Below are 27403 nucleotides of genomic sequence, written 5' to 3' on the forward strand. Positions count from 1 at the left end.
GTCCCCAGACCCACCCCCGACTGACCCCTCTGCCAGCCCTGCGGGCCAGGGGACAGGGACAGTGCCAGCACAGGGCAGCCAGCAGGAGGGACGGGGATGCCACCCCGGGCTGTGTTTCAGGTATAAAAGGGTATTTACGGCCACAGGGATCGGGCAGACGGGACCAGATGTCGCCGGGCAGGCACTCCACGGTGTCCGGCAGCCCCGGGATCCTGCGGGCACCCTCGGCACAGGTGAGCACCACCCTGGATCCCACCGGGAAGCTGCTGGAGCTGCTGGAGGGCCTGGAGTGGGTCATGGCAGGAGGGGGCCCGCAGTCACCTGGGGCAGGAGAACACCTCCTCAGGTGAGGAGCCCCTTCCCTGCCCCAGGAGCGTGGCTGGGATGGCTCAGCCAGGGCTGGTCTGTGACAGCACTGACCCCAGGCTCGGGGGTGGCATCACCCAGCCCAGCCCCCGAGCTGGGATCCAGGCAGGTGTCCCTGGTCCTTCCCACGCCCCGTACTCACCGCGAGCCTCAGGAACGCTGAGGAGCCCCAGCACGGCCAGGAGCAGCACGGGGAGGTCAGAGGCCGCCCCACAGCCCGGGGGGCCAGGGGGTCCCCCCCATCCTGGTGCTCCAGCCTTCATTGCAGGAGTGCTGTGCTCCTCTGTCCCCGCTGCCTGCCAGGGCTGGGAGGGGATGCGCTGCAGGCTCCACCAAGCCTCTGGAGCTGTGGACACCCACGGAGCTGAAATCTCCGTCAGGAACACGGCGAGCAGCCAGGGTGGGGAGAACTGTCACTCACAGGATCGGGGAGAGCCTCCTGGTCCTCCTGCCCCAAGCTCCTTATTTGTGCTGAGGCTGGCAGTGAGCAATGAGCAGCAGAGTTTTTCCAAAACGATCCCAGAGAAGAAAAATCCCCGTTCAGCCCCAGGCTGCATCCAGGGTAGGAAACACCTCCTTTAGTTATTTGCTGGCAGGTAACGCACCACAGATGTGCTGTCAGCACGGTCCGTGAAGCAAAGAAAAACATTTTCCTTCTCGTTTGCTGGAGTTTCCTTTGACTGCCTGACTCCTGGTAATGAGGAACGGCTGTGAGCAGCCACATCTGCATCCCCATTAACGCTGTGACACGTCCCGTGTGACATCAGCCGGGGCAGCGGGTTTGTCCCCTGGGCAGGGACAGGGACAGCACAGCAGGTTTGTCCCCTGGGCAGGGATGGTGCCAGCGCAGTACCAGCACCACGGGCACTGGCCCCAAACCTGTGTCCCCCTGAGCCCGTGTCCCCCAGCCTGGCCCCTGTGCTGGTGTCCCCTGGGCAGAGCCATCAGTGACAGGGGTGGGTGGGACATGGCAGGTCGGTCACTGCCCTCAGCCGGGGCTGCCTGGCCACTTGCTGGCCTTTGGGGCTGCTTGCCCAAGGGATGGATGGATGGATGGATGATGGATGGATGATGGATGGATGACAAATGATGGATGGATAATGGATGGATGGATGGATGGATGGATGGATGGATGGATGGATGGATGGATGATGGATGGATGGATGGATGATGGATGGATGGATGGATGGATGGATGGATGGATGGATGGATGGATGGATGGATGATGGATGGATGGATGGATGGATGGATGGATGGATGGATGGATGGATGATGGATGGATGGATGGATGGATGATGGATGGATGGATGGATGGATGGATGGATGGATGGATGGATGATGGATGGATGGATGGATGATGGATGGATGGATGGATGGATGGATGGATGGGTGGATGGATGGATGGATGGATGGATCCATGGATGAATCCATGGATGGATGGATCCATGGATGAATGGATGGATGAACGGACACTGCAGCTCCGTGCCAGGAATGCAGCCAAGCCGGGTGGCTCTGCGGGCACTGGCTGTGGGCTCCTGGGGCAAGGCCGATGGGAGCCGGGGCCACGATGCCGCGGTGCAGCGAGTGTGCCACCTAGTGCCACTGCTTCCCAAATCTGCATCCCAAATCTGCTTCCCAAATCTGCATCCCAAATCTGCTTCCCAAATCTGCATCCCAAATCTGCTTCCCAAATCTGCATCCCAAATCTGCATCCCACACCATCAACACCGCATGCTGGATACCCCCAACCTCCTCTCCCACCCCCCATAACAGACCAAGTGACCAGATGAATAGAGTACAGAAAATTAACCCTTTTTATTGATGCATTGCAATTGTTCTACATTTTTACCATATTATGTAGAAAATACTTAAAATACAAGCTACTTTGTAAAACCAAAGACAAACATTGAATCCAAAGATAAACTATGTTTTCACAATGGACCCTTCTCCCATATAGTTAGTATTAAATTTTTAAATATCTATTTCTTTTGTTAAAATGATTTTTACATACCCCCTAAGTACATCAGCAATACAAACATAGATCAGTAATTGTCAGAAACTACCTGTATCTAGCGGCTTGTAAAAAGGAAGAGCACAACCATAAAAGAAAGTTAAATTTTACACAGTAACTAGCATATCAAATACATTTAATAAAGTAGGAATTCCATTGCAATATCAAGGATTCAAGCAGAAATACTAACATTACATATAATGTACTGCTACATGTAGTGAGATAGATATAGTTCAAGCTGAATCTGAAATCACACATTATATAAAGTTTAGCAACAAACAACCATGTGGACATGCGGCACCATTCAGAAGTTTAAATAAAATTTAAAAAAAGAAAGCAGGGCTGTGCCAATCCTGTCATTTAGAAGCAATTTAGTTTCATGTACTAAAAGAAATTGCTGAGTCAGAGGTAAATTACTGCATCCCATCAATTAGGTGCTAAGCAGGAAAGCCTCAGGAGTTGCCTCTGCAGGGGCTATCACAGCTGCAAATACAGGTCAGGTAAGAGAAAACTGATTGAACAGCTCAAGAATCACACAGACAAACCTAGCTGGGACCACTAGCTGGCTATCAAATGTTCCAAAGGTGAATCCCAAACTAGTTGTGAAGAAAATTAAAGGATGCCAATTCCTATCCAGAGATAGCAGACTTCTCTCCAAAAATGTGTAGCAGGCTCTGACAATGAGGAGAGTCAATTCTTGAAGCCAGTTTGAGGCTGGGTATGCAAGGGAAGAAGGGATGTGTCTCCTTAGAGCAGAACACAATACACCTAAATTTGGCATCATATACTGGGGCCAGACTGGGAGGCCCTGGCCCTGCTGGGGTGGGGTTTGCTGTGTATCACAGAGGAATTCTGGGGTATTATTTGACATCTTGTTCCAAATGGAGCACGTTTGATTTCACCTACATCACTGCCATCTCATCCTCCCCGTTCCAACACTTCTGGGAACTCGGGCAGTGGAGATGACATCGTGCTTTGGGAATATATTTGATTGGGATTAATTGTGTTACGAGGTCCTCGAAATGGACATTTCAAGCTGCCTTTTTTTAAGGGAAAGTGGGCAAGTTCTCAAAATTATTAGCAGATTTTGCTAGAGGTCTTTCTTTTTTTTTCCTCTTTGTGAAGTGTTTTCCATGAAGTCCTATTTGTGAAACAGGGAGTTGGAGCTTGGTTTGCCTTTTGGTGGAAAGGCACAACTCTGTACCCAAGAGGTATCTCAAGGCAAGTACTGAACACAAGCAATGTCAAAAAAAGCAACAAAGTGCCTACAGCAACAAACAGCATCGTTTGCAGCAACGATGTGGCACAGCAAGGTTGGTTCTCCGCACGCTCACGGAAGTGCTCCGACTACAAACACACTGAACATCAACGGGGGCTAATGCTACCGCCCAGCTCCACAGCCCTGCAGCCCTCCCTCGTCCTCCACCTCGGGCCACTCCAGCCTTCCTGCTAGCAGGAACGTGGGCTTGCAGAAATGGCTCGGGCGTTTCTGGCCACGGCCAGGTCAGGACTGGCCTCCTTCCCGCTGGGACGGAACATAAACTGGGGTTCAAGGTTACCAAACCTCTTATTGCTGCAGTAACACGACTGCTCAAACCAGTTTATATCTTCCTTTTGGACAAGATACTTTACGTGTTAGATGAGGAATAATTCCTAGTACAAGGGACCCAAGAAAACAAAGCGTAGTCCAAAACCTGCACTGATTATCCAAAGTGAGTATTTCCTCTGAACGCTAACTAGGGCTACAGCTGACAGACCTTCCCAACAACTCCACATTAGCAGTAGCATTATAAAACTTTTTAATGGTATTATGTGCTTTACAGCAGGCTCTCTTTGGTATAAATATTCTATCACCAAGCTAGCAATATTTTACACGATACATCTGCTATTCCTGTGGGGGAAGGTAACGCTACACTAAACCTAATAAAAGTGATTGCACGTATTTAATCACTTCTGCGATATTAGACTAAACATTCCAATGCATTCCCAGCACTACCTTATCCGAAATGCACTGACAGACACTAACAGTACATGTGCCATTTCAGGGGAAAGCTTCAAGGGGACATCGCTTCACTGGGAACAAGAACGGAGCTGGGATGAGGCGGTGGCAGGGAGAGGGCTCTGCACCATCCTGCTGCTCTGGCTGGGGGAGCTGGGTGGGTGAATTGCTTCAATTCGACGGGGGCTTGCTGGTCCCTCGTAAGGCAAGCTCACTGTAAACTCTAGTCACACTACATCATCATTTAAGGCACTACAATAAGGGGACACACCAAACAACTCTTCATCACACATACCTGTGCAAAACAAATCCAAGGTATCCTTTCCTCTCGTGAAGCTCTACTCCTCTCTCAGTGCTACAGTGATGAGCTCTAACCATTGCATTATATCACATACATTCCAACATGAATCAATTCATTTTGGTTTAAATACAAAGGATACAACACTTCCATCCCCAGGAACGTTTAAGAATTAGACAAACACTAAGTACAGAGTTCAAGTATAATCACTACACATTTTGATTACAAAGACAGAACATTTGGGGTTAGCAGGAAGTTTTGCTTGTTATATTTTTCTAATCAATATGTACATATTTCATTTTCTGTAAAATATTAAAACACCACCAATACAAAACTTCTAAAATAGTTTTAAATTCAGTAATAAACTTTAAAATCTGGATTTTTTTTCCTTTTTTCTTTTTCTTTCTCTTTTTTTGTATTTTTTTTTTCTTTTTTTTTTTTTTCTTGCAATTCCTACATGCACGTACTGTTTACAAGTCTTATTAAGAGCGCTTTAGAGTAGCTGCTGACATATCCAGGAGGATACGCTCACAGGAGTATAAAAAGCTGTACACATCAATACAGTGATGTTTCATTGTATTTCAAATTCATCTCCCTCCTAAATTAATCACGTGAGGCAAAAATATTAAGGAAAACAGAACAAAGCAAAGCCCTGTGCTTCTGTGAAGGAATCCAGCTCCATTATAGGGCCAGCATCTAATAAGCTGCAGAAACCAAATTTTAGAGCAATGCTGCATTATTTACTCTCAACTGGAGACAACAACACCCTGACAGAGCTGCTGAGCTCTGTCACACAGTGAGATCCTGAATACAGTTTGAACCACTTAGAAGAATTCTGCAACGAACACAACAAAAATTCAGCTGGGTTATGGAGAATTTTCAAGAAAACAAAGCAGACTCCAGGGTTTACAGGACTGAATGTATTGTGTTGCTGGCATAAGGCAGCTGCCTCTACCAGTCCTTAAACAAAGCAGAGGAGTAAACAAAACACCTTGGACAGAAACATATATGGAGATGTAATGGCTTTTCAGAACCAGCAATTTGTTAAAGACAAAGTGAATTAGAGAACAGATGTTAAAATATTAAATCTGATTTTAAAACTGCCCCAGCAACGTAATGAGATAAACATGCACTACATTTTTAGTGGCAACATGGATTTGTGCAAGCTGCTAAAATAGAATCTGCAAATCTTTTTGTTTAAGTTACACAAGTTAAAAAAGACATCAGGATCTGTCTGTTGAGACACTGATTTGACACCCCTTTTGATTAGCACAACAGAATGATTTTAAATAAATGTGACCATGAATTTTTTTAAAAGCATCTATAAAAAGTAAGTAAAATTTTAAAAACTTAATTAGTGACCCTCATACTGGTAACAAAGCATGCTGCTCAGTTAGTGACTGAACTCACCAGAGATATTTGGGAACAACATACAACCAGATCAGGGAGAAACACAAACCAGGCAGTCACTCCCAGGCAAAGGTTCACCTGAAATCCTCTCCAACCTCTCAGGCTCCTCGCAGGACAGCGCTTCACTGGGAACTACAAGTAGGAGTACTGGTTGATCTTGGTGGGGCTCAGCGGGTATCCAGTGTAAATAGCAGATCCTCTGGAAGCACCAATATAGGACTGGGGAGCGAACTGGTGTTGGTACTGGGCGGGGGGGACGTTGGCAGACGTCAGCAGGCTGGGCCCCACGCTGACAGGGACCTGGTGCACCAGGGTGCTGGGGTGGGCAGCGTAGGTGGTGTGGCGCGACGAGCCCTGAGGGGAGAACAGGTGGGCGATGGACGTGGTGGAGCCCAGCGTGGCAGCAGTGCTGGGGGCGTAAGTGTACATGTGGGGCTGGCTGGGCAGGTGGGCACTGGCCGTGGCTGCTGCCAGGTGGGGATGCACCGGGCTGCTGTGCTGGAACGTGTAGGGAGCCTGAGAAATCGTTGACGTGAGGGGGGCCACGTAAGCTTGCTGCCGGCGTGGGACAGCGTTGCCGTTTCTCTCCTGGGAGGCCAGCACTGTGGCTTGCTGGTTCTGCAAGGGGAGGGAGGGAATGAGGTTAGTGGTCATGCTCAGGTGAGCAAGGGGCAGCCAGAGCCCCCTGATGGACACCTCCATCCCCCCGACACACCTGCAGATCTGAGGAGGCGACTGCACTTCCACGGGGACAGAGGTGACACTTTTCCTCCGCAGTGGGGACAAACTGCCACTTTGGAGGTACCACAGCCGGGCAAGTCCTAGATCTGACCCAGCCCCAGAACTCCTCACACACCAACTCCTCTGCACACTGAGAGGGTGGCAGCAGGGCTGCCCCGTTTTAGCACCACAAAACCTGTCTGGTGCCCGTGCCAGAAGTGAACTGCAGGGGTAACAACTCCCTCTCCTCTGAGAGGCTGCTGCAGTGTGACCCAAAGATCAAAAGTCCTGCCACAAAATGAAGTGAAACCAATCTTCTAATTGAAACATTCAACAATCTCAGGTGCCAATTGTTAGTTTGGGAGAGAAAGTTCAGTCTTAAACTATTGGTTGGTTGGAACTCTGTGAGGTCTAGAGAAAGGTAAAGAACTAAAGAATTTCCTCATACTGTGCCTTCAAAGTTACTCTGGACCTTGGTGTCACCCTCCTGAGTGGCAGGAAGGAGCTGCTGTAAGTCAGGTGTGACAAGGAGCACAAAGAGAGACTATGGAGACAACCACACTTCCTTCTCCTGCCCTCTGCTACAGGAACAAATCCTTTGCCTTGAGAAACCCCCCTGTACTCCCCACAGAGTGTGTCCTACCCTGCACCACCCCAGGACAGAACCAGCTCCAAAGCTGCTCTTTCAACTCCTGATCCTCTTGCAAGGCAGCCTTCCTCCCTGCCTCAGACGCTCCTAAAGCAGCTCTGCAGCATCCCCAGGCCAGCAGAGGCAGGTGGGCTCACCTGGCTGAGGTTGAGGGGCTGCACGCCGTTGGTGACCACGCGGTGGGAGCGGTACCCCGTGGGTGTGATGCAGCATCCTGACGACTGCCCGCTCACCGAGGCCACTGGCTTGCTCTTACTGCTGCTGCTCAGGATGCCTGCAAGATGCCACAAGCTCAGTCGCCTCCTCCCCCTCCCAGGCTGGTGGTAACCAGCTCTGGGCACCAAGCTGGCTGTTTCTGTCACACAGACTTTGCTTTAATTACTAAGAATTAATGACTAAGAAACCATCAGGAATGGTTACAGATCTTCCTAAATGCAGCCAAATGTAAATGAAAGATGAATCTATCAATGACTATGAAAACAGACCAAGGCTTTCAGAACAGCAGCTGTGAAACCTAAAGCTGAGAAAGACCCACTGTGGAAAGTCCAGAACTGCAAGGATGAATGTGTCACAGGGACAGGAGAGCACCTGAGCCTTGGCAAAGCACACTGAGATACCCACCTGAAGCCTGGGTGGCTACGATGCAGTCATTGAGCTGCATTTTGAGGGGTGGCACGATGATGGTGCGGGAGCTGGAGCTGTCAGCAGCAGCTCTGCTGGGCAGCTCCAGGGCCCCCCCAGTGCTCCTGAGCGAGGACAGGGGGTCTGGGGCATAGGGGCTGCTCAGGGACGAGTCCGAGTCAGGGGAGTCGTTGACAGTGACGTAGCTGATGACGTTGGATCTCTGCTTCATACCCAAACTGCAGGGGGACAAAAGACAAAATACAAATGAGAAACGTTCTAGCTTTGCCCACCAGATTACAGATCTCTCTCTGGCATCTCACACCCTCCCTCCTTGTCAGATAAAACTCGGATTAACTACAGGCACAACAGCACCGAGATCTGATGGGGAATATTGTGTCTTATGCAGCTCTTCTGAGCCTGCCCAGGGCTCCCACATTGTGTTCCTCACTCTCCCTGACGCATGAGCTGAGCCCAGCACAGCCCAAACGAACATCCCACCTGGCAGGTTTGTATTTGCTGTCCTCCTCCTCGTCGGTGTCGCTGCGGATGGTGATGACACTGACAGGGGGGCTCGGAGTGTCGGGGATGACGATGGGCTGGTGCTGCTCCTGCACGGGGACCAGCACGTTGGAGGAGGAGGAGGTGGAGCGCAGGGGGCTGCTCCCGATCAGAGAGTACACTTGGGTGGGCACAGGCTCTAGAGAGGAGCTGGGCCTGCAGGGAAAGCACAGCAGGGTTCAGCTCCAGCTCACAGGCTCGGACAAACAGCATCAGGAACACGAGGGCATGAACATAGATACATGAACAGAACCTCAGTGCACACACTCAAACAGAAAGTGCCACAGACACAGCCAAAGGCACTCGGGGATGCTCTGAATGGCACTGATCCCCCTGGACACTGCCAGAAACTGCCACCCCTCCTTCAGCATTTCTGTCACTGGCACCAACACTCCAGGAGTGTAAAACCCCTCTGATCAGGACAGCAAAGCACTTCATCAACCATGACCTTGCACTCATTGAAATTAATGTAATTTAAATCAGCGACAACAGCAGAAAGGCTTTTTCCAAGACATCTTTAAATGCAATTGTATCACAATAAAGTTACACCCTCAATGCCTCTGTGATCAGAAGATGCTTTTTTCACACCAAAAGGCAACCTCCACAAACAAGCTCATGGCTTTTCTAGGGCTGGGAAAGGAAGCAATGGAATCCTTACTTGGCTGTGCTCGGTGCTGGCTGCTTGTTCTTCTTTGCTGGCACATTGCTGCTCTGCTGCTGCCTCACAACATGAGCAACCCCAACATTCAGAGGCTGTGCTGTGGCCAACGTCACGTGGTTGGTCAGCAGAGATGGCTGTTGCATTAGAGTGCTGTACTGATTTCCATGGGAATGTGCATTCCTGGAGCAGAGAAGACACAAGAGACCCAAATCCCATGACTACACTGCAGGAACCAGGAGCTGCAGCGAGCCTCTGAGGGGAAGGGAGCCACTGTGGGCTCTGTGATGGATGCATTCCCACTTGGCAGGGAGCTGGAGCTCCTGCAATCCCTACCTCCAGTCAGCCAGCTGCTGGCTGCTGCCGATGGTCTCTGGGATCACGGCCGCTGGCTGGACTGAGTTGTGCAAAGCAACCCCTGGGAGCTGCTGCCAGGTGGAAGGGAGCAGGATCTGCTGGGTTCCCCCTGGCCAGGCCTGCTGCAAAACAACAAACACAGACACGAGGATCACTAGGCTTCAGCTCCTGCAGGGGCAGGCAGAGATTTCTCCAAGCAATAAATGCACTGGGGTGGATTGTTAGCTTGCAGAGATACAGCTCATCCTTGCACGTTTTCCCAAGGACAAAAAAAACAGAGGAATTAGCTTCCCAATATTTTGCTGATCTCTTTTATCACTGCTGTCACCTGGAGAAAACAGTGTTTATATTGTGCTGCACATGAAAGCAGGTATTGCACTGTCAGGTGCTTGGGACTCTTTCTCAACATAAATTACACCCTGTTCTGCTGAAAGGTCCCAAAATATGAAACCAGTTTGGTCCTTTCTGCTTTTCTGCCTTGCAGGGCTCACATTGAGAGAGCTGATGGTGTCATTATTGTGGAAATTCACCCACTTCAGCTGAAGTATTTAAGAAAAGCCACACTGAGAGATAATTTAATTACATGAAGGCAGGTTCAATTAATTAATATTATCAAATTTATCCAAATAAAATTGACAGCGTAATGTTTCCATGATTTTGATAATATATGGCTTTCTCTGATGCAACTTAAACTGCAAAACTTGTTTTTTCAAATTCAGTATTTCTGCAAGCAACAGATCCGCTTAGTACAAATAAATACCAGATCCGAACAAGAAGCCTTCAAAGCAGAGAGCTGCTAAAACCTCTGCCAACGTAAGCGGAATAATAATAATAACAATAACATTGAAAAAATAAAAAATAAAAAGAGAAATATGTTAAAAGTCACACCATGCGTCTTTCCAAAAGCCAACACCTGCACAAGACAAAGCAGAGAGTTTAATACAGCAAGATATAAATTCCCAATGAGAGGCAGAAATCGGGCCTTCCAAGCGACGAACTGTTTTGACAGAGGAAGGACAAAAATATGCAAAGCTTAGCAAATGGCTAATGCAAACTCAGGGGAAGCAGCAAGGGAGAAGTGTTGGAAGCACTAAAGGTGAGCAAATTCACGCCAAAGGCTCCCAGAATCCAAACAGAACTAGTCAAGTCCTCCAGAGAAACTCAGAATGCAGGCTCAGAGTCTGGAGACAGCCGGCTCTGACCTCCACTGCTGTACAGGGGAGTTGAACCTCAAGTCCACTGCACACACACAGCAGAACAGAATTTGCCTGTTGAATCAAAGCCCAAATACACTTTGGAAAACATCACTACCAACTCACTTGTGTCCCAAGCCCTGCTATAGTCACCCCTTGCTGTTTTTGGAGCCCAGATTGCAGCCTTTCAGCAATCAAAATTCAACAGGAGGAAAGAAGAAGCACTCCTGGGTCTGTTTAGCTCAGAGCTGTGACCAGGAGAATCCCACTCTCCTGCCTTCCCATCCCCAGAACCAGGGAGCAGCTCACTTGGTTCACAAGAACGCAAATGAGTGGGTTTAAATTTCAGGATAGGTATGACTCGAGCAAATTCCACTTCAGCAGAGCTCTCCCTCTCAGAAGAAAATGACATTCAAACTACCACTTTAAAGCCACAAGAAACAACATGGTTCACACAATGGAATGTGCTTTGAAGGACATGTGAGGATACCAGCACTTCAGTGCACTGCAATGTTTTCATAAGCTTCACTGATCTGATTCTGGAGTTTTACAATGACTTCTTTGTGGCACTTGCAAAGTTGTTCTGATGCAGGTGCCAGAATACAGAAGAGGATAATTTTGCAAACGTACAATTCTTAAAGGTGTGTTCATTCCCTTCCCCCATCCTTTTTGAAAATCGTTCCAAATGACCTAAAAGCTAGCTATAGCCATTTTGGATACTAGAGCTCACCTTTAATTTCAACCAAGAAATACATATCAACTGAAAGTATCTGTGAGGAACAGAATCTTTATCTGGATGAAGCAAGCTATGTGCGATTTGCTATAAATAACAAAAGGCCAGAAAATTATTGTCAATGTTCAAGAGAGGTTAAGAGAAATCAACTGCTAGAGCAATACATTAAAGGATTTGCTGTCATTAGAGATTTTAGCCTATGCTTAATGATCTGAAACATTTCTCCATACAAAGCAGCTTTACACGTGTTGCAAACAAAATATGGAGCTAACTTGCCAAGTAGGTCAAATTCTGGCCATCCAGGTACCTGTAGCAGAGTCAAGCTAAAGACTGATTCCTTTGTATTCCACAATCAAAAGGCAAAGATAGGAGAGTAAGTGAAGAACAAGAATGATTACGACTCTTCTAGGGTCTAGTTTAGAAGAGCTTTCAATATTAGGCTAGCAAAGGTAATAGTCAATGGATCTGGATTCTTTACAGAGCCACGCTAAACGTCAGAGTCAGACAGTGCTTCAGCAATGTTGGGGAGGAAAACAACAAGACATTAAGATGTAGCAAGAACACAGCCACAAGATGGCACATGCTTCCATGCCCTCTGCAAGTCTAAGTTAAAACAAAAACTCAGTTAGTGAACACAATCAAGGGAGGCAATTACCAGTACTGCAGCCGTCTGTTCGACCAGCGCCGGCCGGCCGGCTGCGCAGTTCAGGGTAAAGGGCACCGCATACTGCGGCGTGATGGTGGCTACTTGAGGATGAAGAGTTGCTACCATTAGTGGTGTACAGCTTCCCTGAAATGTAGATCAGGCAGTGAGTGAAACACACGAGCTGAGGCAGGTACGTGCAGGTCGGTGTGCCGGGTGAGGGGCACCGCGCTGGAAGGGACACACCGACACTGACACCGACACCCAGACCCTGCACGGCTCCACAGGCACCCTCACGGCCCCGAGGAGAGCACGAGGAGCTGGGAACCTCCAGTGACACACTTCAAAAGCCAAAACAAGTCGGGGAAAAATTTGGGGACAGGACCTCTGCGATGACACAGTTCAAAAGTCAAAATGAGCTGGGGAAAAATCTGGGGACGGATGTCTCTCTGATGACACATTTCTAAAGTCAGAGTGAGTTCAGCTGCTGGCACTTTACTGGCACTTCACTGGGTCCCAGAGGGCAAGTGACAGCCATGCTGCACTAGCCATGGCACAGACTGCACCCCGGGCAGCTCCCTGCACTTCAAATCCACACACGGAACTCTTGAGAAAAGGTAAAACTATGGGATTTCATGGAAGGCACAGCAGGTCTTTGGTGTCATGAAACAGCAAAGTTATCCGTGATGAAATCACCCAGACATGTATTACTTCCATCAAATGTCTAATTTAAATTAGATTCTTGGGGCACAATTTGCACTCTTGGATTCAGGTGGGCCTTCAAGTCGATTCTGCTTTTTGGATACTGTGACCTGTACCATTAATGCTAAAGAAACCAGCAATCACAGAATGCCACCTAAATATTTGGACTGAACAAACTAAAAATTACTCCTCTACAAGGTCAGTAAGAGCTGTATACTGCCTGAAGAGTAAAACTAACAGAGTTTGTGTAAATGCCATTAGAAACTAAAACTATGCAAATAAATAAAAAACCACTTAATTATAAAGGCAACTATAAATTTTCAGTGAATAAAACTTGTGAATCAGCACTTATTGTACATTAAAGGATTACTTTCTGGAAATTAAAATGGCTTTAATTTATGACACATTACTAATATTTAAAACAGCATTTTTAGAATGATTTGTGAATTTTGGTATTGCATGTTGCTTAAACTGCAAACTGCAGAAAGAAGTATGTCATTGCTACATAATAATTTACACTAAGAATGTAACTAACTGAGAAAGATTGAGAAATAATTTTGTTGATTTAAAGATGAAATTTTAGCATGAGTAATCTGTGTTGTCACCTGTTTACCAGGCTCTCACTTCTCACAGCAATGATTTCTCCTGCCACGTTTCTAAAGTGTAGGCAAAAATGAACAACACTGCCTTACAGGCAGTGTCCATGCCTGAAAAATAATAGCCTCTTTTAGCAGCTGAAAACCACACATTTATTCCCATTATTAAATCAAACTCCTAAAACCAGGGAGGCACATGACATCAAATAGTTCAGACTTTAAATATTCCAGAAAACAAAACAAAACAAAACAAGAAAATACTGTCTGAGAAGTGACCTGCATTTAACCTTTCATGTGTCCTGAGAACCCCCTGCATTCAGGCAGGTTCTCCTGGATGGTGGAATTGCAGTTGAGCCTATGAGGGGTTTGGGGTGGTTTTTTTACCTGTGTGAGAACTCCAGACTGGATCTGCAGTGGCTGTGCTGCAGGTGCTTGTGGCACAATTGGGACAGCATTTTCCATCCTGACTGGGAACCCAGAATGCTTTGTAGTTGCCTGAAGTCCAGCTGTGGAGGACAAGACACATCACTAAGCTGCTGCACTATTCTGTCATTTGTTTCCAAAAATCAAATTCCTGCTAGGTAAGGACAGAGGATTGAAGGATAGAAAAACTTTGACAAAATCCCAGTAAAACACCAGCTGAAGTAAATACTTCTGCACACTGGGATCCTGCAGGGCCAGGATGGACAGCCAGCCCTCACCAGCTCAGCTCTGTGGAGCCTGGTTTGCAGAAACAGTTACACACTCTCAATTCCAACCTGCTTGAGACAAGCTGAAAATTCAAGCCTTACACCATCAGTTCCCATGTCACAAAACTCTCCAGACTAAGACAATCCAGGTATCAACATAACTACAGAACCCTGAGGATGCAGAGGCATGAACAGAGCTGCCTGTGCCAAGCTCACTGACCCACAACCTGTGACAACCTGCTGGTAGCAAAAACCTGCACCCAGGTTGTGAACTGAGGCTCAAACACCAGATATTTACTCCTGAGATAACAAACACAGCAAGACACACTGATTTTCAGGCAGGTCTGGCTCCTCTGTTCCCTGCTTTCTGTGGAATGCTGCTGTGTTCAGTTTGGGGGGAAAAACTGGTTGAGCAACCAGCTGGAGTCTGCAACCAAGGCAGGCAAGATCCTGTCACCTGTTCCAGCACGACCTGGAAGAGAATCAAGCTGCCTGCACATGTCTGACCTGGTTCTGCACCTCCACCTGATGCAAGAGCCCCGTGTGACACCCACAGAGAGCTCTGCTCCAGTCAGGCTTTTCTCAGTTTGCTGCAAATCACAGCTTCTCCTGCCTTAACTGGCTGAAACCTCAGCATCACACAAAGGGTTCTTGGCTTACTTTGAAAAGCAGGGGGACAAACAATGAAGGTTTGCTGGAAGGGGTCTGTCTGTGTGCAGATCTGGGTGGTTCCAGGCTGCAGGGAAACGCTCTGCTGAGCCACTCCTGCCACTGGGGCTGCAGAGGATGGGTACAGGGCAGACTGGTAGTTGAGCAGGGAGACATCTGAGTTGGCCAGGGAAAGAGTAGCAGCAGCAGTGGAATTGGAAGCCAACACACTGGCCTAGAAAAAAGAAAAAAATCACTTATCGCCTGTAATTTTATCTCTCTTTGTTATAAAACAAACAACAGGAACCATCAATATTAAACTAGGAGGAAAGTACCTGGAAAATGTTTGAGGTAAAAGGATTAAACAACACAGAACAAAAACCATGAATTGCACACAATTAACTTATGTTGCTGAACTGACAAATTTTCAATACATGAAGTAAAGAGGCTCCTTGGCCTGAGTTTTGGAAAATTAGACTTTGAGACAAGACTATGAATTTTGGAGAGCAGCTTAAAATTTGGCCTGAAGGCACCAAATCAGCCTACTCCATGTCTTTGATTAGGATAAAATAGGTGAAAGATGCTGTACCTGGTTGTGTACTGTGTTGAGCTGGTTGTTAAAGCTCATTGTCAGGTTTGTGCTTGTGTTAGGAGCAACGTGAGTGGTGAAAGGGCTCTTGATCTGATTCACTGTATCATACATGTTCACTCTTCTCTTGCAGATCTCCATGTTCTGAAAGCAAGATTTCACACTGGAACAGAATGACAGAAGGAAAACATCAGATTTGTAAAAACAGGACACAGATGTGACAGATTCCCAACTTTATGCACCTGCTTTAGGTTTAGGTTCTTTTAAACCAACAAAGAATGTCCTAAAACATGAAAAGGAAGCTTATGAACATTCCATTCCTTACACATGCCATTGCTATTTTCAGATCAGCCAGGAACTGCAGAAAATAGCACTGACAGAAAGCTGGGGAGTGCTGCTCAGTGATTCCACAAATCCTGAAACAGAACAACCCATCCAAGGGAGCTTACTGGTTACTGTGGGGGAAATCCAGCAGATGTGCCATTGTAACAAACGAATGGTTCAAAGTCTTCAGTGGAGTAATTCTCTTATCTGCATCAATTGTCAACATTTTCTTCAACAAATCAATGTATTCCCTTCGGTCAGCCTTCTCTGCCAACATGTCAGTCCCTTCTAAGTCTGTAGACATATTCACCTGGAAAATCAAATGGGAGCAGTTCACACAAGCATCGAACTGCTGCCTAACAATTCAATGACCTCACATCACACAGAAATATTTATCCAGCATTTCTGTCTCTTAGCCCGACCCATTCCAGGTATTACAGTGCTAACACTCTGCCTTTCCCTTGCTCATTCTAGGAGAGAAAGTCAAACTTGCATGTGGAATTCTCTTCTCAACAGGGAGTTGGGTTTATTCAAAGGGACCAACCAGGCTTCATTCTCCACTCACTGGCAAAATGCCCTCATGTTTTAGGGGAATCTATAAGGGGCTGCAAGCCAGAATGATTCCACTTTCTCTGCACAGATGTAACCTGAGGGTAACAGCTACAAAAGTGACAGAAAATTGATATTTAAGATTTAAGGCCTCATGATATTAAAACCACTCAGATATTCCTTCATTTTACCTCTAAAGAGAGACTGAAAATAAGAATGATCTGCAGTTCTTGTCACTATTTCCAAAGTCTAATAAGAGGTTTAATCCTACAAACACATGTGTAGGTGCTCAGCTCTCCTACTGCTCTACTATACTGGGAGCAGGCTGGGCACACTTCTGCTAACACACGTAAGAAAACAAAACATTTCAAACAGGTTCATAATTAATATTTTGACTGTTTTTAATCCACTGATTTCTGATGCAAATTGGCACCACTGTAAACCTCCATTAGTGCTCTGAACTGGCAGTGGAAAAAGACTGGCTGCTCCAGCACAGGAGCCTCATTTTCAGAGATGCCCCAAAAAAATGGAAGTTACTAAATTATATGTGGAAAATTAATGAGTTTTCTGTGTCCCAAGATCCCCACACACCTGCGCCATATCATCCAAACAGTTGAATATATATTTCCGAGCTTCTTTTGATTTTATTCCTGTTTCCAACTCATGTTCTTCTGGGGTCTATAAAAGAAAACATTCGTATAAACTGAGACATTGAGTATTGATAAGGAAAAAGCAGCAAGAAATTGCAGAGGCAGATAATCAATTGCTGCTTTCAGACACACCACACACCAGCAGCTCAAACCCAAAGAGCCCTGGGATCCCATTCCCAGGAAAGATCACTCATTGCAAAGCTGAATTAACAACAGGATGACTTCATTTCAAGGCTTCCTTGGGTAGTGCATTAGCCAAAAGAACTGAAGGTTTCTGATTTAGGAAGAGGCTATAAATATTTTAAATCCCTCTTCTACAAAGAAGAAAGGCAAAAATCCCTTCTTTTTGCTGCTCAAAGGCAAATCAGGCCTAAATCCCATTCTTTCCTGTCCTCTGCCAACCCAAAACCAGATTCCTGTTAAACTAACAAACCCATCACAAAATATTCCATATTTTACTGGTTGGATTGTCAGGAGATGACAACAGGATGACACACTTCCCTGAGAATGAGCAGCCCATAATAAGCACCCATTATCTCACTGATGGAACACCCTTTGCTGGTGCTACCACCACTGCTGCTTTTGTCAGAGCAGCACCAGGAGCTCTGCAGAGCTCCTGCACTCCCAGACCCCCAGGCAGCCACTTTTCAAATCCTCACTCACAAGGTTTTCACAGCACGCCAAAACTGGCTGGGAATTTCTATCAAATCCTCAAGGAACAAAAGAGAATTGGGGATGGGAGAGACAGACAAACCTTGAGCCTCCACAGTGGGTATCCCAAATTTGGATCTCTGTTAAAAAACCTGCTTGTTTTCGTTCCTGCACTGAGAAGATACTCCGCTGGAAGGCCTTGAGTTTGTGAAATATAACGAATCTAGGAAAGAAAATTACAAGAGTGAGGACTTCCCACCATGAAGAATTCACAGCTAATGGGGTAATTAACAGCCAGGTTTGTTCACAGCTAATAGGAAATTACCTGTAAAGAAAGACTGCCCAGATATGCAAAATTAAAGGGACCCTCTCAAGTATTTATAAAGTCACTTTTGCAATCACTTCTGCAAAAATTTTAGGTTTTAACTGCATCTTCCTTATGGAAATATTTTATGCTAATGTATATGCAAGCAGACTGTAGGTTTTTAAGACAATAAACAGTTTAAGAAATACATGTTTTGAGGGGAAAAATACCACAGAATTTATGATGTATGTATAAATAATTAAAGGCATGATTATCCAAGCAACATTGCTGTGCCTGCTTACACAATATGCTAGGCCCACAAATCATGGCAAAGCTCCCACTGACCAAGAAACCAAGACCAAATATCCCCAAACACATTTAATATACTTATTTTTACATGTTAAAAATATGGCTCAGAATTTTGGAAGATGCACCTGAATCCTTGTGATAGTATTGATGGTAAAGAGATAACAAATAAAAAGGTATGCTAAAAAGGAAAGAAAATAGCAAATTTATTAATAACTGCACAGTGTTAAGGTAACTATGATGGTAACAAACCATCAATTACAGATCATTTACATATCCTTAGCATTTCTTATTTGCCAAACTCCTGCTATGTCATTGTGCCAAAACAGGGCACTGTCACAGCTTGTGGTCACATGAATTTATGGGCTCACTTTTCAATTAAGCCAAGGTGGATCCAAGTGCCTGCACGTGAATATTTCTTGTATCTACACCATAGTTCAGGTAGCAGTTCTATTTTTACAGGACGTAACTTCTGCTTTACGGCCAAAAGATGTTTAAAAAAATAGCTGTAAATCCCATCCCAGCCCATGAACTCATTCCTGGAGAGGTCCTCTCACAAGTTCCACCTCAACTTTCACTTGCTGCTGCAGAATCTCAAAAAACATGCAAGCCAAGTCATCCTCAGTCTTCAAGGGAAATTCAGACATCAAAATGAACCCCATGAAGTCACACCTCAAGCTGCCTCACAGAGGGCTGCAAAATCCTGTCATTAAGCAATGGAAAAAGCAGCTCCTCCCCAGCCACCTACAGCAGCAGATAAGGTTCTCAGAATTACACAAAACTCAGAGCACAAGGAAACCACCAGGCCCTGCCTCAGCTACTTTCTAACTCATTCTGCTCATTAAGGTACTGCTGCGTTTCCTTCGGAAATTTACGGTGCTGGGAAGACACATGTAAGACACTTAGTAAGTTTTCATGTATTTTATCACATAATAAAACCATACCAAGCACTGCAACAAGATCCCACCACAAAAGCCCCAGTGGAAAAGTTACACTGGAAAAAACCCCTCTCACAGACTTTTTGTCCTTTTATAGGCACTGACTAGGCCAGGTAATAATGCCAAGTATCCACAGAAAGGACTAATTAGTTCAAGATGCCTCTCAGAGTCTTGCCCTTGGATTTCAAAGACAGCTTGGGGCTCACACTTTGCATAAAAACTCAGGGTTGCTGTAGGTATTAACAGGGCAGGAATGATAGGCTTGCTCTGTCCCCACATGGAAAAACTGCCCTCATGGTGAAATTACAGAGGGTGTTTCACACCAGGACACACACACCTCGCTTCTGCTTTGGCAGGAAGGTGTTTCAACAGTTTTTGGGTTTGGAAACCAGGGGTTAACTGCAAACTGGCCCCTTTTTTTTGGACAGGATACACTCAGCTCAAGGGAAAACACACAGAACTCCGTGCTCCCTGCCCAGAGACAATGGGAGTATCACAGAGAGAAAATGTGCTCAGACAGCGGCAATGTGCACTGATGAAAGCTGATGCAGGACACGGGGGTCCAGGAGGGTTTGAACACAGAAAATCATGGTTTGATGTGAAGATCCCACATCCCCCACATGCTCTCACCTGGTCATACTCAGATGCTCCTGGATACAGAGGCCAGCCCAGAAACAGCTCAGCTATGACACAGCCCAGTGACCACATGTCAATGGCTTCACAGAACGGCAAACCCAGGATGATCTCAGGAGCTCTGGTAAGGGAAAAGGAAAGAAAAAACCAAAGTCCAATCTTCTACTCTGAAAGCTGCATTTCTTCCCTGTAAACCACTCTGGGTAAAGCCCCTCTACACACAAGTAAATCTGTGTGGATATAAATTATTCACTTTAAAGCAGAAGTTGTTTCCTTGGGTGGCCTAATGGATCCCAACCTTTTCTTTTCACTTAGGTGGATTCTTTTATTGCCACGGTGCCCCCCAGCTCCTAGGAGGCCTTTATATCACAGTTGCATAAAGCTTCTCCTTGAGTAATCAGTTTAATTACACTTGACAGCATGTGAGGCGTCCCTGAGACAGCACACAGCACCACAGAATTACAGAGAGACCTTCAAGATCATCTACTCCAGCCTATCCTAACAGAATTGGGAAGAAAAGCTCTGGCAAACAGAGACTTTTCTAGGAGAAGGTCTTGAGACCCCAGGTAAGCAGCTGCAGGAAGCTGCTTGCTTCATGTGGGAAAGAAGAGCACCTGCAGAGCCAGGAAAAGGAGCTCCTCAGAGAGCAGCTGGGTTTCTATCAGCAGGTTTTCATGCAGGGGTTGCTCACAGAGTTTCGAGTCTAAAATGGATGCAGAGAGCCCAGCTGGAGGTTGTGTTTCAGGTTTCTGTGCACTCAACCACACCTAATGCAAAAGGTACCTGTCTGGCCCAGCCTTTAAGGGGAGGTGATAAAAAAACCTCACACTCCAAGCAGGGTTTGCTTCTCTAACAGGCTGGAATTTCAGGGAGATTTCTGTCTGGAGCTGACTCATAACACAGAAGGATGTTTTAGTAAAGCTCTTCACCTACACAGAGTTCTGAAACAAACTGAGGCTGTTCCGGCAGGAGAAATTCTGGTCCTACATTTGCATAGAGCACAAAACCTCAGGTGCTGCAAACCCCAGGTGAGCTGCTGTGGGAATTCACCCTGGAAAGTACAGGAAATACAAAAGCCTTGACCTTCATCATGAATAACTAACACAAGAGCAAAGGAAGACAGAAAAGCCCTAAACTCCAGGCTACCCATTTCCTGGTCATGCCCCAGGGCTTGTGTGGCATTTCTGGTGTTACACTATGGATACTTCAGTTGTTAAAAAAGGCTCTGAAAACAGCTCTGGTCCCTCGACTGAATTCTAAAAACCAGGGCTTGCATAATGTACAGATGTCAGTAAATTTGACACTGCCCTCCTCGACTCCTCAGCCTCCCAACTGTTTGCAAGAAGTGACTCCCCAATTAATCACCCTTTGTTGTGCCACGGTGACACAGATACACCTTTTGTTTTAGGTGTCTACACAGGTCTCTCCAAAACAAAGGCACTCAGCCCAGCTGCTCAGGCACAGGGCACCTGAGAAAGCACAAAATCAGAAAAGGACAGGCTGGATGGAGCCTGGAGCAACCTGGGACAGTGGAAGGTGTCCCTGCCCATGGCAGGGGTGGGATGAGATGAGCTTCAAGCTCCCTTCCAAGCCAAACCAGTCTGGGATTCTATAAAGAAGATAAACAGCTGAACCAGCTGCCTGTTGCAGTGAGGTCACATTTATTCTTTATTATTCAGATTTTATTATGTCTGAGCCCCCAAAACCAGAGCCATGATACACCTCCAGTAATGAGGGTAATACATAATTCAAGCTAAGACATAATGTTCAAGCTAAGAGATAATGACACTCTCCACTCAACACTGATCTGCTTCTAGATCAGTGTTGCTCTTGGTTGTCTGATCCTGGCAGTTGTTGACTTTGGAAAGGTTTCTCACATGTGAAAATATACAATGATTGTGCAAGTACAAGCAGTAGCTGGTATCTGAATGCTGACTGTCCTGCTAACATTTACATTTTAAGGAAATATGCTAGAATGGGTATAATTTTCTACAGGCTAAGAGGTGCAAACCAGAGGAATCTCTTTCTTCACAAGGAGAGAAAGTACAATTCATACATTTACACAGGAGCCCTCCTTGCCATTACTTTAGGAGACATCATCAGCAAACTGCACTGCCCCTTTTGATTATCCTGATGTAGGAATTCACAATTCAGAAAGGACCCAGACCTGTCATATAAGGCATGCTGCATTTGCACTGGCAAACAAACTAAAATATAGATGGTTTGTGGAATATGCAGAGCATGCTAATCCTTCTCTAGTGTGCTAAAAACCCCCTACCGATTCCAGTGGAAATTGAGATTGGTGACAGCTTGTTGGTCTTTCACTCCCAGATGGAAAAGACTCACATATTCCTAAATCTCAATACCATGATGATAGTAAGTTGAAGTCTTGTATTTTATTCCATGCAACTAAATAAATGAACTTCTCATGAGCCACCTGATTTCATTCTGACTGCAGGACAGGGCTGGGAAATCAGAATTTCTCTCATCTCCTTGTACACCATTGCAATTAGCAGCCTTATGAGATGTGAGCTGAACCAGGACAGCAGGCAGAGGTCACTTCCATAGCTGCTCTGCCAGAGATTAAAGTGATTTTACCATCTTAAGCTCTTTGAAATAAAATCAACAACACTCTTTGCACAGATGCTTGCCAAGCACTGCCTCCCAAAGCTGACAAATACACTCAGGCACTCTCAGAAGAGACAGAACTCACAGCAGCCCCCAGAAAACTGCAGGACTCCCTCCCAGCATTTCCAAACACCCCATGCTTGCAGCTGTGCTTTGGGAGGGTGGGAACACAGGGCCTGGGCAAGTGCAGCAATGCAGGGAGCATGCAGGGCCAGCACGGAGCTGGATTAGCAGAGTCAGACTTGGCACAGGCACTGCTGCTCCCCAGGCCAGCATGGCTGGCACAGAAGTAGGTCATGGAGCCCAAAGCAGAGGTGAGAAATGGATATTCCTGCACTCTGCAGCTCCCCCAGCGCTCAGGGCCCCCTTCTCACGGCCCAAACTGTCCAGTCCTACAGTCTGTGCTCCACACTGGCCCACAGGCAGCACCAGAATCTAATCCTAGATTATGGATTTTAGTAATCATCACTATTAGACTAATTACATATCACTAAATACTACATTTCCACATCACAGCATTCTTCACTCCAGCCAGGCAGACAGTCCAACGCCACCTAATCCCAGGTTATTTGCCTTTCTGGCAGAGTCAGTCACCCCAGGGAGCTGAAGGGGCTGGAGTCCAGTGCCCCACACAGAGATGGAGCAGGAATTTCCCTCCCTGCAGCCCTTGGAAGATTCTTATCACCCCTCACTGCTTTTCCTCAGCTAAATCTGTTTTCTGAGATACCAGAAAATGGAGAGCACCATGGGCCTCCCCAAACTGCTTTGCTAACACATGTGGCAAGTCAGATAGAGGAGATTCTTGACCAGTGGTCACCTCTTTCTGTGCAATAACAACAAAACTGATGATGTATTTTAGAGAGTGAGTGTTTTTTACAGAGCTGTGGGGCACAGGGGACAACTGCACTACAAAAAAAAAAACCCACAGCAATCAATAGTTTAGAATTGGAAAGATTGGTGCCAACAAGCTGAGCAAAGATCATGAGCAATGGATTAAGAAAAGTCTGTATCACATGAAAGGAATGTCATGGAAAGCTGGTGCTGGGTGTTAGTTAAAAAGAAAAACAACACAAAAACAAAGGGAGCAAGCACACAGGGAGCGTGAGGGATGAGCAGAGCAAACCTACAATAAGCCAGGCTTTAAAACTGAAGTGAGCAGCCAGGGAAGACATCAAACAGGGCAGAAACACAGGGTGGGGTGGAGTGTCTCAGTCCTGTCTGGTCCCAGCTGGAAGGACTAGATACTAGTTCTGAGTTTTGCGTCAAGTGAGCTCACATTCCACCCAAAGCAACCCTGACAACACAGCACAGACTCTTCACTGCCCTTTGAAGCCAGAAGTTCTTTCTGCATCCATTTATTGAAGTCTGCTGCTACTTAAATTCAAATACAGACTTAACAGAGCCAAGCTGGTGGAATAATTGAAAAAAAGTCACAGCTTGCTTTACGCACAGTTTCTGAGTTTTAACGTTTCTGGCCATAATTTATTTTTAATTCTTGGGCAGGAGTAGGGTAGAAGACATCTCCAATATTGCCAAGGGAAGCAGAGATATCTCTCATCACTGCTCTAAGGGAGCTGCAGGTCTCATGAAAGCATGACTTAGCCAGGGTTGACACAGGAAGTCATGTGCTCCTGAAGGGGGTTAGACAAAGATGAAGAATCAGAAGCAACAAAAGCAAATAGAAATTGGCATCCCCTTTGACTTCTCTCCTTTCTAAATGTCCAAGGTTCATGGACTAGTTTCAGATCCTAGCAGACAGCCTCAAATGCACTACTTAACACTTCTCCAGTTGCCAACTTCATACAGTGTTCAGGGTAAAATCAACTTAGTGCACTGACCCGGCGGGGAAAGGAAGGTGCTGGGCTGCAGATTAGGCCACCCTAAGGCAGATATTCTATTTATTTACATCCAACTTTCAGAAGAAATCTCCAGGAAACATGCAGAGCTGATGATTTCCTGCTGCCCCTCAGCTGGGGTTGGACAGGAAAGCTCAGTGTCTGTAGAAGGAAGCCCCAGCAGGATCAGCCTGGCCTGGTTCAGTGAGACAGAGCAGTGCTTACCTGTAATACCGTGACTGCAGGTACGTGGAGCACACGGCCTTGGACACGTGGCTGGCTGACCCAAAGTCTATCACCTTCACTCTGTAGGGCTGGCGTGCAGGATCCACCAACATGATGTTCTCTGGCTTCAAATCAGCGTGGATCAGACCCAAGCTCTTCAGCTTCATCAAGGCAGTAGCCACTTGCTGCAGGATGGGCCGGATGTATTTCAAGGGCAACGGACTGAACTTGTTTTGCTTTAAGAAATCGTATAAGTTCTGTTCCAGCATCTCAAAGACAAGGCATGTATGATTCTTGTGTTGAAAGCACTCGTAGGAGCGGACGAAGTTGTACTCGTCGGCATTCTCACTGCTCAGGCGAGACAGGATGCTCACCTCGATCTGGCCCTGCCGGGCGTAGGAAGGGTGGTTCTTCAGGATTTTGATGGCTACAATCTCCTTCGTGCTACGTTTCCAACATTTCGCCACCTGCCCGAACGTCCCTCGTCCCAGGAATTCCAAGACCTCATAGCTGTTGGTCATAGAGCACAGGATCTCATGCTGGACCAGCTGATAATCTCCCTCCCCACTGGAGCTGCTGCTTTTCGTGGTGACCGTGGTGGTCGTGGCCGCAGCACCCACCGCAGGTCTGTTTTGCAGCATGAGAGGTGGATGTTCCTCAATGATCTGCACACTACCGTTGCTGTCAACCTCTTCACTTTTCCTTTTTAATCCACATTTTTGGTATGGTTCCAGCAGAGAAACGTTGCTCCTGTGGGTGATGGTCTGGCTGCTCTGGAAGGACGCTGTGGCGCTGCTGCCGGTGCTGTCGGCCGCGGTGACCACGATGTGCTCAACAGAGGGAGCGGGGAGAAGGAGGTTCTGGTCGTAGGCAGGGATGCTGAAATTGGCTACCTGATGAGAGGAACTGGCTTGCCCTTGAGCTGCTGGGAGGTTTTTGCTGTGGGTATAATACTTGTCACTACTGCTCTGTCCTGAAACATCCCAGACAGACGGCTCCACTTTCAGTTTCTTGGCACTGCAGAAGGCACTCGAGGATACTGACGGAGGGGAGAACACCTGCAGCTGTGAGGCCATACCTGGAAAGGAAGAGGAGAACTCATAATGGGCAGAAGGCTGGGATGGACAAGATCCTCTATCTGCATAAAACCCAGAACGACAAAAACCCAGTGTTGTTCTGAACACCATGTGGTGCCCACCACTGAGGAAGGGAACCTCTGTAACTGCTGCCTCCAAAGGCACCACTGAGCGAGGCTGTACAGTAAGATTACTGCATTTGACAAGCACACAGTTCTTTATCCAGATCTCTAAGGGCTAAAGGAGTCCCAGGACACGACAGGAATCACAGAGTCAATTCACTTGGAAAGACCTCTGAGATCATCGAGTCCAACCTGGTGACCAAATACCACTCTGCCACTCAGACCAGAGTGCTCAGTGCCACGTCCAGTTCCTCAAACACCTACAGGGACGGTGACTCCACCACCTCCCATTCCAGTGTCTAACGAGTGAAGAAATTCTTCCTATTGTCCAACCTAAACCTCCCCTGGCGCAGCTAAACCCTCTGTGCTCGTCCTGCCGTTCGTTACCCGGGAGAGGAGCCCGACCCCCACCTGGCTACACCCTCCTTTCAGGGAGTTGCAGAGAGTGATAAGGTCACTCCCGAGCCGCCTTTCCTCCAAGCTAAAAACCCCCCCTAGCACTGGAGCAAACAATACGGAGGCTGGGGGAGCGCAGGAAGTGGGAAGACCCTGCGAGAATTACGCTGCCGTCCCCAGGCCCGTTTCCTGGGCACTGTAAAAAGAGTCGGTGGGAAACCCAAGCCCGGCAGGCCCAGCCTCCCCCCGGGGCCCGGCCCGCCGCCAGCGGGGCGCACCGGACCGGGCCAGGCCGGGCCGGGCCGTTACCGGGGCTCGGGCCCGGCCCCGCCGCCGCCGCCCCGGCCCGGCGCAGCCCCAGCGCGGGGGAAGGGGCGGGCCCGGGCCTGCCCGCCCCGCCGGGCCCCGCCGCCCGCACTCACCGCCGGTGGGGGGTTCTCAGCCGCGGGCCGGACCTGCCTGGGGGACACGCGGGGGTGCGGAGCCCCGCAGCGGGCTCATCATAGCCCCGCCACGGCCGCCGGCCCGGCCCGCTCGGCCCGCGCTCGCCGGGGGGAGCCCCCAGGCCGCTCCGCCGCCGCCGCCAGGCTCCGCCGCGCCCTCACGGCCCGGCCGGGCTCCCCCCGCCCCGTCCCGTCCCGTCCCGCCGCCGCCGCCGCCGCCCCGGGCCCGAGCGCCGCCGGCCCCGCCGCGCTCCCGCCGCCGCTCCGGGCCCCGAGCGCCCGCACAGGCCGAGCCAGCCGAGCCCCGAGCGGGCGAGCGCGCACGTGACCGCGGGGCGGGGCGGGGCGGGAAGCGCCGGGGCCGGGCCGGGACCCGCGGGGCGGGGCCGGGGACGGAGCGGGACCGGGCCGGGGAACGGAACGGGACAGCACCGGCAACCGAGCGGGAGCGGGCCGGGCCGGGCCGGGGAACCCAACGGGACTGCGCCGGCAACCGAGCGGGACTGGGCCGGGGAACCCAACGGGACCGGGCCGGGGAACCCAGCGGGACTGCGCCGGCAACCGAGCGGGACCGGGCCGGGGAATCCAACGGGACTGAACCGGCAACCGAGCGGGACCGGGCCGGGGAACCCAACGGGACAGCACCAGCAACCGAGCGGAACGGGGCCGGGCACGGGAAGCTCAGCCGGGCCGCGCTCCGGGTGCCAGAGCAAGGCCCAGGCTCTGCTCCCGGACCCAGCGATGGCACCAGAGGAACGGGCAGGAACTGGTGCTCAGAAGTTCCACCTGAACGTGAGGAAGAATTTCTTTGCTGTGAGGGAACAGAGTGCCCTGAGCGGGTGTGGAGTCTCCCTAACTGGAGATATTCCAGACCCATCTA

General features: G+C 48.1%; 1 protein-coding gene across 3 annotated transcripts; it reads right to left on the reverse strand.

The window, feature by feature from the left end:
• Window positions 1-5122: 5122 nt before the first annotated feature.
• On the reverse strand, window positions 5123-26776 carry HIPK1 (homeodomain interacting protein kinase 1). 3 transcript variants are annotated; one of them, XM_030291742.4, is made up of 16 exons: window positions 26503-26776; window positions 24487-25564; window positions 19796-19919; window positions 17721-17840; window positions 16908-16994; window positions 15893-16077; window positions 15444-15606; window positions 14867-15089; window positions 13902-14023; window positions 12232-12366; window positions 9630-9769; window positions 9294-9476; window positions 8576-8791; window positions 8075-8313; window positions 7591-7727; window positions 5123-6702 (listed from the first exon to the last, which is right to left on the reverse strand). In XM_030291742.4, exons 2-16 carry the CDS (start codon window positions 25560-25562, stop codon window positions 6217-6219), a joined length of 3636 nt encoding a protein of 1211 aa, XP_030147602.4. In that variant the 5' UTR covers window positions 25563-25564; window positions 26503-26776; the 3' UTR covers window positions 5123-6216. The 3 variants fall into 3 exon arrangements, with proteins under 3 accessions (XP_030147602.4, XP_030147601.4, XP_030147603.4); XM_030291741.4 differs by having other exon boundaries at window positions 9630-9772; XM_030291743.4 differs by lacking the exon at window positions 12232-12366 and having other exon boundaries at window positions 9630-9772.
• Between the last annotated feature and the right edge of the window lie 627 nt (window positions 26777-27403).

This window comes from Taeniopygia guttata, chromosome 26 (assembly GCF_048771995.1).
Source record: "Taeniopygia guttata chromosome 26, bTaeGut7.mat, whole genome shotgun sequence".
NCBI classification, from domain to species: domain Eukaryota; kingdom Metazoa; phylum Chordata; class Aves; order Passeriformes; family Estrildidae; genus Taeniopygia; species Taeniopygia guttata.